Source organism: Taudactylus pleione, unplaced genomic scaffold (genome assembly GCF_031769625.1).
Source record: "Taudactylus pleione unplaced genomic scaffold, aTauple2 ptg000019l, whole genome shotgun sequence".
Lineage (NCBI taxonomy): Eukaryota > Metazoa > Chordata > Amphibia > Anura > Myobatrachidae > Taudactylus > Taudactylus pleione.
This window is the reverse complement of record NW_028284421.1, coordinates 33,390,262-33,403,406: the sequence shown is the minus strand read 5'-3', so window position 1 is coordinate 33,403,406 and position 13,145 is coordinate 33,390,262. Positions and strand designations below refer to the sequence as shown.

The 13,145-nt window shown below is 49.1% G+C and overlaps 1 protein-coding gene across 2 annotated transcripts in view; it reads right to left on the bottom strand.

Annotated features, from left to right (window-relative positions):
- IREB2 (iron responsive element binding protein 2) overlaps positions 1–13,145 on the bottom strand; it is an 80,508-nt gene that overhangs the window by 54,349 nt on the left and 13,014 nt on the right. For both annotated transcript variants that reach the window (XM_088446711.1, XM_088446710.1), the window contains exons 2-3: positions 10,347–10,407; positions 10,145–10,234 (exon numbers count right to left, since the gene is read on the bottom strand). In XM_088446711.1, coding sequence (XP_088302837.1) covers positions 10,145–10,234; positions 10,347–10,371 — 115 coding nt within the window. In that variant the 5' untranslated portion in view covers positions 10,372–10,407. The remainder of the gene's footprint in view (positions 1–10,144; positions 10,235–10,346; positions 10,408–13,145) is intronic.

Below are 13,145 nucleotides of genomic sequence, written 5' to 3'. Positions count from 1 at the left end.
AGCCTTGCAGATCTGAACTGCCGAGGCACCACGTCAAGCTGCCCACGAAGGACCCACAGACCTAGTGGAATGAGCCTTCAGAGAAGGAGGGACCGGTAGGCCTTCATGAAGATAAGCTTCAGAAATAGCCATACGGATCCAGGCTGCCAAAGTTTGCTTTGAAGCAGGCAAACCCTTTTTACAGAAGCCATAGAGGACAACAAAGCGTCCGACTTCCTAAACAAAGAAGTGCGGTCCACATAAGTCCTTAAGGCCCGCACAACATCCAAAGAGGCCTCACCCACGGAAAGACCCGGTGAGTTAAAGGCCGGAACAACTATTTCCTCGTTAACCTGAAACTGGGAAACAACTTTGGGGAGAAACTCGGGCCGAGTGCGGAGCACTGCCCTGTTCCCATGAAAAAAACCAAGAAAGGGGGTCTACAAGAAAGAGCCCCTAACTCAGAAACACGTCTGGCTGAAGCAACGGCCAGAAGGAAAACAGTCTTAGCTGTTAGCCATTTAATATCCACTGAGCCCAGTGGTTCAAACGGCGGTCCTTGGAGAGTCCTCAGGACCACAGCCAAATCCCAAGGCGCCACAGGTGGAACAAAGGGCGGCTGAATACGGAGAACACCTTGCATAAAGGTGCGCACATCCGGGATTGTAGCAATCCTACGGTGAAACCAGACAGATAGGGCCGAAACCTGTACCTTCAAAGAAGCAAGGCGAAGCCCATGATCTAGTCCCGCTTGCAGGAAGGCGAGAATCCGAGACAGACGAAACTCCCGCGGTGCATAACCTCTCGGTCGACACCACTGGAAGAACGTATGCCACATGCGATGGTATATCCTCGCGGAAGACGGTTTCCGAGCTCGTAACATGGTACACACCACAGAGCTGGCAAACCCCCAGGACCTCAGCATGGCCGTCTCAACAGCCACGCCGCCAAAGACAGCCGAGTCAGGTCCGAGTGAAGACAAGGACCCTGAGACAGAAGGTCCGGTCGTAGCGGCAACCGCAGAGGACTGTCCACGGACAGACCCTGAAGGTCTGAGAACCAGTGCCGTCTGGGCCACGCGGGAGCTATCAACAGGAGCGTCCCTCCTTCCTGTTTGAATTTCCGGATTACCCGTGGAAGAAGGGAGACCGGAGGGAACAGGTATGCGAACCTGAACGTCCACCGGACGGACAGAGCATCCACCAGAGACGCCCCTTCGTCTCTTGTGCGAGACCCGTACACCGGCAACTTGTTGTTGTGCCGGGACGCCATGAGGTCGATTTCTGGAAGACCCCACCTGTCCACCAGTAGTTGAAAAACGTCCGGGTGCAGGGACCATTCCCCTGGATGAACGTCCTGGCGACTTAGAAAGTCCGCCTCCCAATTTAGCACTCCCGGGATGAAGACCGCTGATATGGCCGGAAGATTGCGCTCCGCCCAAACCAGGATCCGAGAGACCTCTACGAGAGCCGCCCGACTGCGAGTTCCTCCTTGCCTGTTTATGTAGGCCACGGTGGTAGCATTGTCCGACTGGACCTGCACCGGGTGACCCTGGAGAAACCGCTGTGCCTGCAGGAGAGCATTGAAGACCGCACGGAGTTCCAAGATATTTATTGGAAGCTCCGCTTCTGTCGGTGTCCACCTGCCCTGGAACAAGTGTGGACCCGAAACTGCTCCCCAGCCCCGAAGACTGGCGTCCGTTGTCAACAGGACCCAATTTGGAACCCAGAACGGACGTCCCTTGTTGAGGTGGGTCATCTTTAACCACCACGCAAGGGACAGGCGAACCTCCGGGGTGAGCACAATCGTCTGGAACTTCAGAGACTGAGGCAGCCCGTTCCACTTGGACAGGATCAGGTGCTGCAGAGGTCTAGAGTGAAACTGGGCGTATTCCACCATGTCGAACACCGACACCATGGAGCCCAGTAACCTCATCGCCGAGTGTAAGGACACCCGGCGGCTGTGCAGACAACTGCGCACCCTTGACTGTAAAGCAGAGATCTTGTCCTCCGTCACGAAGATCCTTTGCTGTCCCGAGTCCAATAAGGCTCCAAGATGCAGAATCCTCCGAGACGGGATTAGAGTGGACTTCTGCCAGTTAATTAGCCAGCCGTGCCGTTGCAGCAGTGCAATGGTCAGGTCCAAGTGGTGTAACAGGAGCTCTGGAGATCCTGCCACCAATAACAGGTCGTCCAAGTACGGCAACATGCGGACTCCTTGCAGCCGCAGAGAAGCCGCCATGACCGCCATAGCGTCCTGTATGTCCAATGACACCATGTAGTCCACAGGTTCCAGCGCCAGAATGATGGACCGTAGGGTCTCCATCCGAAACTTCGGGACCCGCAAAGACTTGTTGAGTGCTTTGAGGTTGAGAATCGGACGATATGACCCATTGGGTTTCTGTACCAAAAATAGATTTGAATAGAAACCCTGGCCCCTCTGGGAGAATGGAACAGGCACTATAACTCCAGCCTGGAGCATAGTGTGCAATACCTTCCGCAGCTCCGTAGCCTTGTTCCGGTCTGATGGTAGACCCGTGGTGAAGAATCGAGCCGGGGGTCTGTGCCGGAAGGAGAGGGCGTACCCGTGAGAGACCACCTCCAGAACCCAAGTGTCTGTCGTAGTGAACGACCAACACCGGGAGAACTGCAGCAGGCGGCCTCCCACCCTGGGATCCCCCAAGGGGAGACCCGGACCGTCAGGCCGCAGGCTTGTCATCTGGCTTGGGGGCCGGACGTCTGGTACTCCATGCCTGTTTCCGGGGCTTGCCCGATTTCTTAGGGCCAGCCTGTCGAGGAAACGACTGTGGTTTGGACCTGCCCTGGGCCCTAGATGACCGAAAGGACGATGGTCCAGAACCAGAAGGAGCAGCGGCCGACGGGAGACAAGCAGATTTGGCTGCCGCCAGCGTGGCCACAATCTTATCCAGATCCGGACCGAAGAGAACTTCTCCGGTAAACGGCAACGCTTCCAGACCTTTCTTGGATCTGCGTCCGCCTTCCAGGATCGCAGCCACAAGGTGCGACGAGCAGCTACCGCTGCTGAAGAAATTCTAGACACCAGAGTACTAATGTCTAGAGCCGCCTCGTTGATGTAGGTGGCCGAATCACGGAGATTGCCAATCAACTCCGCTTGTTCGGCCGGACAGTCGGATTCAAAAGAAGCCTCCAATGAATCCGCCCAGCGCTCCATCGCTCTGGCAACCCAGCAAATGGCCATAGCCGGCCGTGCTGCCCCCCCTGCAAGGGAATAAGCAGACTTCAGGCAGATTTCTACCTTGCGGTCCGTAGCATCCTTAAGGGAGGACATGGATGGCATCGGCAATGTGGCACTACGGACAAGACGGGTCACGTGAGAATCCACCTGTGGAGGGGATTCACACTTAGCAAAATAATTATCCGCGAACGGATAAGCCACCGCCAGGCGTCTCTGCGGCTGGTATCTTTTGCCAGGTTGTTTCCACGCCTCCTCTAAATGGTCCACCAACTGACCCGAAAGAGGAAAGACTGTGGCATCGCCCTTCACATCTTTGAAAAAGGCATACTTAGATTTAGCCGCTGGGGGAACTTCGTCCTCAATCACCAAGGCTGTGCGGACCGCCCGAATAAGTCCAGGAATATATACTTTGGACTTAGCATCAGCGTCCTTAGTATGGAAAGGTTCCTGATCGTAAGGATCCAGAATCTCCCCATCATCAGACGTCCCTTCGTCATCCTCATAAGGAGCGGACAGAGACGCCACCGGCCTTTTATGAGGCCGCATCACAGACTCCCCTTGCAATACATCCGACAAGAGCTGTAAAGAACTCGTCAGGGAGTTAACCCACGCTGGCTCCTGAGAACCCGGGAGCGGGGAAATAGGGAGACTGTGGGGTACCACCAATTGTCGTGGGAACCCCTGCATGGGTGACGACACCACAGACTGCTGGGACAAACCCATCGGAGTAAACGCGGGCTGCGGAGCTAACTGGCCCACTAAAGCTGTTAACGCCTGAGCGAAACAAGCCCAGGGCGGCTCCTGTACCGGTGCTGTAACCGTAATAGGCCGCGCCATGGACAACACTGCCGGCAAAGGCCCTCCGCGCTACCCTCCCCCTCCGCTAACGGTACTTTGCACGTGGTACACTGTAGCCGGAGGGGAAAATCACTTTCAGACATGATGGCACCACGTATGTGACCTCTCTCACCAATTAAGTATTAAATAGGCGAGAGACCACCCTGCAGCACCGCACCGCAAGGGCTTTAGCAGAAAGAACAGGGACAGTAATAAAGCTGACAGTTTAGAGAAGAAAAGATTACAGGCAGCAGCGCTAGCACAGTCACATACAATGCAGAGAAATAACAATTCCTGCACTAACAGCGCTGATCACTCAACTACACAGACACAGGGCCTGGTAGGACACAGCGCTGCATACACAGACCTGAGCCACAGCGGAGGAGAGGTATGCGGGGGGACCCAGACCACGATGCTTCCTTCCAGACTTCCAGCAGCGTTCACCATGCGTTGCAGAGAAGATGGCCGCCGAGGAGCAGAGAGAAGCTGGCCTGGGGGAGGAGCGCTGACACAGGACCAGTCAGCACAGTGCAGAGAGGGCTGTGTGCAGCGGGGGAGGCGCCGGCTGTGAGACAGGGAAGGCGCGCTCCCCTGGCATGCATTTAACCCCTGGGACGCCGCAGCGCTACAGCTCTGCTGCGGTCCGCTGTCCCAGGGGGTAGTGGAAGCGCAGGTTGGTCGCCTGGCTCCACGCTGCAGCCAGTCCCCAGGGAGCCCCCTGCCTGGGGACTTAGGACCATGTGATCAGCGGGGACCCACCGCGGGACCCCGCTGCTTACCTCTGTCCCCCTTGAATCCGGCCATGGTCCGGAGCATCTGGGGTCACCGCTAGCTGTGACCCCAGACGCCCACCAGCATCCCCGGATCAGTACCGGCGTTCTGGTACCGGCGGGGTGTAGGGAAGACAGCATGGACGTCAGGACTGACTGTCCATGCTGTTCATCCAGATGTGCAGCCACAGCTGCATGAAGAAAAAGCTTCAGGGGCTCTTCTAGCCCCCACTCCAACAGGTGCACCCGACTCCGGCCGGGCACCAAACTAAACTGAGGTGCCTTGGCCTGGGGGCGGGGTATAGGAGGGGGACCTAGTGCATCCTGGGAGGCTGAAAGTTTAACTCTTTGGTGCCCTGCGACTGACGTCACACCTATACCCCAAGGTATCCTGTGGATACCCTATGGACCCTGAAGTAGAAATAAGAGTTATGGTATAACATACCTTTGTTAACTGTTTTTGTTCGAGGTCCATGGGGTCCACAGCCATTACGTTGGGGTATGAATCCCGGTCACCAAACAGTTAATACAAACGAGCTCTCTGCTCCCAGGATGCACCGGGTTTCCTCCTCATATACCCCACCTCCAGCCTCAGGTAGCCAGTTCGTTACCAAGCTCAAGCAGGCAGAGACAAAAAGGGTAAGAAAGGAAAGACCCATACTTACGAGTCCAGACTCTCAAGAGAGGAAACTACGGAAAAGCTCCCCCAGAACTACAGGTGCATCTGGGTGGGTGTCCTGTGGACCTCGAAGAAAAAGAGTTAACAAAGGTATGTTATACCATAACTCTTATTTTCTTTCTTCGGGGTCCATGGGGTCCACAGCCATTACGTTGGGGATATCCCAAAGCACTAGCCCTATGGGCGGGGATGCTCCTGACTCTCGGTAGAGAGGAGAATCCTACGCCCGAAGGAGGCATCCTGAGAGGCAAAAGTGTCAAAGGCATAAAATTTGACAAAGGTATGGCTGGAAGACCATGTGGCTGCTTTACATAATTGCTCAGCAGAAGCACCCCGTTCGGCCGCCCATGATGGACCTACCGCCCTAGTAGAATGTGCCGTAGACTGAATCCGACACACGCATACCAGCCTGTGTATAAGCCAATGAAATTGCCATGCGAATCCACCTGGCCAGTGTCTGTTTATTGGCTGGCCAGCCACGCTTATGACAACCATAAAGCGCAAAAAGTGAATCGGACTTCCTCCATTTGCTCGTGCGTTTAACAAATTCTCAACGCACGGACCACATCCAAGGAAGCCTCACTGGTGAGAGACTAGAGCCCTGGAATGCTGGAACTACTATTTCTTCATTAATATGAAATTTAAACACCACTTTCGGAAGGTAACCCTCCCTAGTACGTAGTACTGCTCTATCTTGATGAAATATCAAGAACGGCTCCCGGAATGAAAGCGCAGCTAAATCCGACACTCTACGTGCAGATGCCATAGCAAGGAGGAATACCATCTTTGCTGTTAGCCACTTGATGTCTACTGAACTTAAAGGCTCGAACGGAGGAGCTTGTAAAACCTTCAGAACTAGAGTCAAGTCCCACGAACAACCGGGAAAACGAAGGGAGGCTGAATCCTCAACACCCCCTGAAAAACGTCTTTATATCCGGTCTCAGAGCAATTTTATGTTGGAACCAGACTGAAAGAGCTGACACCTGTACTCTTAAAGAGGCCAGGCGTAGCCCTATTTCCAGACCGCTTTGAAGAAAATTGCAAAAAAAAAAAAAAATGGTAGTTGCTCAGATCAGCTTAATTGCATACCACAGGTGCTTGTAAAGGGCGGGGTTTACACTGAACACAGAAAAAAAAAAAGAGATATGCCCCCCAGCACACTGCAGCAAAAAAAATACTTAAATCCTACATGATAATTGCGATTCAGAGGTATTAGTTACATACATTTGCAAATATATGAATAAGCGCCAGGCCAATCGTCAAGGCTTCTCTATACTGGCGTCCCTAGCATTAAGAGGTTCACGTCCGAGAAGCAAGGCACCCCAAAAAAATTCCAACCAAGGGCCATCCCCAGGGCATCACACGAAAAAGGGAAAAAGGTGATAGTGAAGTATAAAGAAAAGATGTGTAAGTATAAATCAATAAGTGTTAATGAAATGAGAAAGAATTAAAATGACACAAATAATATACAAACAAATAGAGAAGTGATAAAGGTATTCTATGTGAATTAAGTGGTGATGCCATGAGAAAGGCCCAGTCAGAACCCCCCCGGGGGCCCCACTCCCAAACGCTCACCCCAAAATAATTATTGCTACATAATGGTAGCACCCACTCTGGGTCATATAATTACAATTGATGTACTGCATGATAACAGTACATATAAAAGGTGAGAGCTAACTTACCTTGGAGGTACCCCAAAAAACTATAAGCATCAGCACATCCTCCTAATGCTGACTGCCTTCATGCCTCTCCAAACTTGCAGAAAAAATGGTAGTTGCTCAGATCAGCTTAATTGCATACCACAGGTGCTTGTAAAGGGCGGGGTTTACACTGAACACAGAAAAAAAAGAGATATGCCCCCCAGCACACTTCTCTATTTGTGTCATTTTAATTCTCTCTCATTTCATTAACACTTATTGATTTATACTTACACATCTTTTCTTTATACTTCACTATCACCTTTTTCGTGTGATGCCCTGGGGATGGCCCTTGGTTGGAATTTTTTTGGGGTGCCTTGCTTCTCGGACGTGAACCCCTTAATGCTAGGGACGCCAGTATAGAGGAGCCTTGACGATTGGCCTGGCGCTTATTCATATATTTGCAAATGTATGTAACTAATACCTCTGAATCGCTATTATCATGTAGGATTTAAGTAATGTTTTTGCTGCAGTGTGCTGGGGGGCATATCTTTTTTTTTCTGTGTTCGCTTTGAAGAAAATCCAGCACTCTGGATATCAGGAATTTATGTGGATCATACCCTTTCAGTTCACACCACTGAAAGAAAGTATGCCAAACCCTATAATATATACGGGCTGAGGGTGGTTTCCGTGCCTTCAGCATCGTCCGTATAACAGACTCGGAAAACCCCTTTTCCCTCAAGACGGAGGCCTCAAGAGCCATGCCGTCAAAGATAGCCGATGAAGATCCGGGTACCAGCAGGGACCCTGTAGCAACAGATCCGGTCTCAATGGCAGAGGCCATGGAGTGTCTATGGAGAGAGACCATAGATCTGTGAACCAGTGCCGTCTCGGCCACGCCAGAGCTATTAATATGACGGTGCTGCCCTCTTGTTTGATCTTTCTGACCACTCTGGGCAGAAGAGACAACCCACACACCTGTAGCAAGGGAAGGGGAGAGACAGTGACAGTATACAGGAATTACAGTTCTTTTACAGAAGAACCAGTATCCATAAAACAACAATCACATGTCATGCATAAATACTCTGCGAGCCATATGCATTATAAGCTCTCACTACCATAATCAGCCTCAGCTTAGGTAGGATAGAGCCCTGTAAAAACCTAGACCAGCAGTAGGCAAGGTATACAGGGAGACTGCCCAGCGTCCCTCTGGTAGGAGCAGCGTTCAGAGAGCAACTGACATACACTCTGGCTGCCCTATATGGAGGCTGGGAGGAACAATCCACAATCAACTGTGCCAGAGGACTGAACTAGACTGGACCTGCCCGGTAAACTGACCTGGCTGCCGCCACAAGCCCAGGCTGGTCAGGAACATCAAATCCCGGCGTTCTAGGCTAGGAGAACAAGCCGTATGCCTCCTAACTGCAGTGCGCCTCCGGCCAGTTTCACCGCCGGAGGCCGGACCGCCACGTGGTCCTGGCGTCAGCGGCCGCCGCGACCACCTGCTTACCTGTCATCCCCTTGATCCGGTTGCGGTCCAGGGCCAGAAAGCCCCTGCCGAATCCCCTGCCAAGGAGCTGCCGAGGCTAGCGGCGCACCGCCGGAGGTAGTTGCAGCACGTGGCTGGTGCGCCTCCAATCAGGCGCGAGGCTGCTTCCAGGACAGCTCAGACCACCCGCTGAGATAGAGAGTAAAACTCTCTCTTTTTTTTTTGTACTCGCCTGCAGGGCTGCTCCAGCAGTCCCACTGTCTATGTGGTGAACACACCAAACAGGAAGAACTGGCTACCTGAGGCAGGAGGTGGGGTATATGAGGAGGAAACCCGATGCATCCTGGGAGCAGAGAGAGCTCATTTGTATTAACTGTTTGGTGACCGGGATTCATACCCCAACGTAATGGCTGTGGACCCCATGGACCCTGAAGAGGAAAGGTTGATTGCATATACAGTAGTTTCCTGCCCTGAGCTAAGCTCAATCGCAAAAAATCTGTTAAAATAATCAGTTGATCTCTATCAGAGAGCAGTCCTAAACCATGAGATAGGCCAAAGGAGTGCAATGCACACCAATACATTGGGGGACATAGCTGCCTTTCCTAGTGAAAAGCAAAGGGAGTGCAGGGCATTCACAGTCTATGAAGCAGTAAGTCCATAACTGACTGGTGATGTCCTAACCAGGTTGGAATGCTATTCACATGCTGCTGCTATAATTACATAATGTGAGCTAATATTTATATGCAAACCCTATAGATGACCAGGAGTCACTTATGAGGCATACTTATCAACTCTCTCCATATGTCAGGGGGACTCCCTGAAATAGTGATCTCCCTGAAAAGTCTAGAAATCTCCCTGAGGCTGGATTATGGTTTGCATATGTGCAAAACACTAACTGCATTGGGGCTCATTTACATTTGGATGCAAGTCAATTTTATGACAAGTCTAACAGAGAACCACACACCCTCTGCAGCGCAGCACATGCAGGTGTTGCTTTCTCAATCTCCCTAAAATACTAGTACAAAAGTAGACATGCATGTTATGAGACCCAACCTAAATGTTGTCCATCACCTGTTTCGGAAATAGAACTGAAAAGGCATTAATAAGAAATCAGTTCTCTGAATAGATAAGGCAAATTTAATATTGTCTCTAGAAAGTATAACTAAGGTTTTTTTTTTTTTTTTTTTCAACTCTTCCTTTATTTTCACTATTTAAGTTGCAGCTCTTAGCAAGTACAAATCAGTCCAATCTGTGTTCCCACAAGTACGTCAACAAATAAGCATGTAATAAGTGTTTGCTGTCTCCATGGGGCAAGCATAGTATTAGGGGGAGAATACATTATCACATTATCAGATTACTGGCTTTAGTATCTATTGGTTTGTAACAGTACAGAACCAATGGCATTATTAGTTTGCTAGATCATTTAAGTAGGTAGTTCTAACTTACAAAATAGACTCTAAGGTTGTATACAATAGAAGCACAAAAAGCATACACAAAAAGGACATATCTAAATACTCTTTAAAGGCAGCTCACTCACCATACTCTGAGGCCTGCAGTTTAGATATATTGAAGAACATCTTGTCAGGACTGCACTCAAGAGGCTCCACCAAGTATTTAAAGGGGCTCTCTAATGAAGGATGAGACAATGATTCACAGTTAATGATGTAAACACATTTTAAGTAAACACAAAATCAGGAAACTTGTGTTATTCATACCCCAAAATAGTATGTTTAATGTACCTTTAAGGTTAGCTGGATTACCCATCTTCCTCTTATCTGCTTGATCATACCAGTCAGAAACCTAAGAAAATATAACATACATAATTAAAATGAAGAAGTCTATTTATGGCCAAAACACCAATCATACTTAACAAAATATAATACTGGAAAAAAAAAATCAATATGGGAACCTTAAGACAAACTATCGCTGGTGAATTACAACTGCTAGGCACGCTCAGGAAAACATATTGGATTATTCCAGTAGCACAAATAGAAACTACAAGTACTTATGTACCAAGCTATCCAGAAATGTAAAGCTGTATTACCACCCATTCAACAAAAAATGTAAGTTTGCCACTTTGGAAAATAGAAAGGAGGGCAGAGTGGGACTACCAATCAGAGGCCAACTTGTCCTCCAGTGCCAACTTGTCAACCAGCCACACAGTGTATTACAGCATTCGTTTTCAACTTGGGCTTTGAGACAAATCAAGGAGCCACAATAAAAACCATGCACCTTCTCCACCACCAGGTACAAGGATTATTCCAATACCTTATGTCTCAATTGATCCCCAAACCTCCTAGGCATAGTTATTATGTGCATCACCTTCTGGTTTATGTCACCAAGTTATTTATATTATCATCACGTTACAGTGGCAAACGCAGGATTTTGAAAGGGGGGTTTCCAAGTTCCAAATACAGAGCCATTAAAAAATCCTATATATATATATATATATATATATATATATACACACACACCCACCCCAATAGCCCAGTCATTGCCCTCCCACAATCTAACTAGTGTCAAACGGTGGCGATTTTATAAAAAACCAGATGAAAACAGGCAGCAGCACTCGCTGTTTAAATATATATATTTATTTGATGGACTGTTCAGCATTACACACACACTCACAAAGACACAAGGACTGCACACACTGATACAGACACACTGATAGGGCACTCACAAAGACTACACGCACACACACAGAATACACACACACTGACAGACTACACAGACACACTGATAGACACTCCCAAAGAGAACCCACACACACTGATAGGGCACTCACAAAGACTACACTGACACAGACTACACACACACACACACACACACACACTGACACAGAGTACACAAACACACACTAACACAAACATACAACACACACTCCTTTCACTACAAACATGAAAGCAGGCAAACAACTACTGCATCATTTAATATAGAACCCCCCCTGCCGGCGAAAACCCCCGCCCTGGCACCCACTCCTTCACCTGCGGCTCCAGGAGAGAGCACCAGGAATAGTCAGCACCCGGCGGCAGCTCAGCTTCTCAGCCGCCTCTCACAGTGCCCCATCGGAACTGCCTGGGAGGAGCTGCGCGCTGCCGCTGCAGCTCCCCCTACGTTCAGCCAGCAGCCAAGCCCCAGCCAGTTGTAAGCAGAACTCCGGTGCCCGGCTGCTCCTCCTTTTCTTTAGAAAAAAAAAAATAATTCAGCCAGGCAGCGATGGAGCGGCGGCCACGGGGGGTTTCTAGGTACTCGGAAACCCCCCCCTGCGTGCGCGTATGAGTCAATGTACAACACTCCATAATATCGCTGGAGAGGAAGGCCTCCTGTCAGTACTCTGACATCTCCAGTCGATGTGCGCAAGGGACCAGCAGTGAGTAAAGCTGGGCATCCACTATACAATTTTCTGTCAGATATCTGTCCAATCTGGCTGGTTGGAATGAAAACCTGGTAATGTATGGGAGCAAATGACAGTCCATCATATGGTTTTAAACACTGAAAGAAAGGACAAAAAAAATAAAAATTTCTAAATGGTTAAATTTGTGTGTTTTAATCAATTTGTCTGAACAACTATTTTTGGCTATTTTCCAGTGTTTGTGAGCAAAGGGACGATTGTCATTTGCCCCCATACATTACCAGGTTTTCATTCCAACCAGCCAGATTGGACAGATAATTCTATAGTGTATGCCCAGCTTTAGGCTGCGTTCACCTGTAAAGATTTTCTGTCCAACCATCCAACTAGTTGGAATAAAAATCTGGTAAGGTATGACAGCAAATGACAATCAGCAATTTGCTCCCAAACGCTGGATAATGGACAAAAACTGTTGCTTGAACAAATTGTTTAGATCAAACATTTAACAAACTTGTCTGACGACCATTTTCATCTGTTTTCTGGCATTTAGGGGCAAATTGCTGATCATCAGTTACTCCCATACGTTACCAGATTTTCATTCCAACCAATCAACAAGTTGGATGGTTGGACAGAAAAACTTTACATGTGTACCCAGCTTAACTCTGGTGCTGCCACACAACTATTGACGTTTTTAGTTAGTTATTTTAGTATGTTATGTGTTAAGGTGCATATCCACTACACAAGTGTAGAACGACTGTACGTTCATCATCCTGTGCAGTGGATATTGTGCCCACACTGAACGATATCTGCAGGCACCCTCCCTCATCCCTGAACATGCACAACCTGTTGATATTGGCAGGTTGGCCTGCATTTTCCGGCGATGACCGCTGCCAACAACGACCAGCGGGAGCGCGCATCGCTGGTCGTTGCCGGCATATTCACTGCATGATTAATGAACGACTGAATGAGAACGATGTCTTAATCGTTCATTTTTATTGTGTAGTGGATATGCGCCTTAAGTCAATACATGTCTTTTTAAACAGAGAAGCCAGCTCTGTTTTTGGTCAATGAACAGATAATTTGATTTATCCATTTCCCCACTAGCACAGTCACTATTGCATGTTTTTCCTAAATCGGGTTAAAAAACAATTAAATCCAATTTTGAATATCTATTTTTTTTTTTTATTAT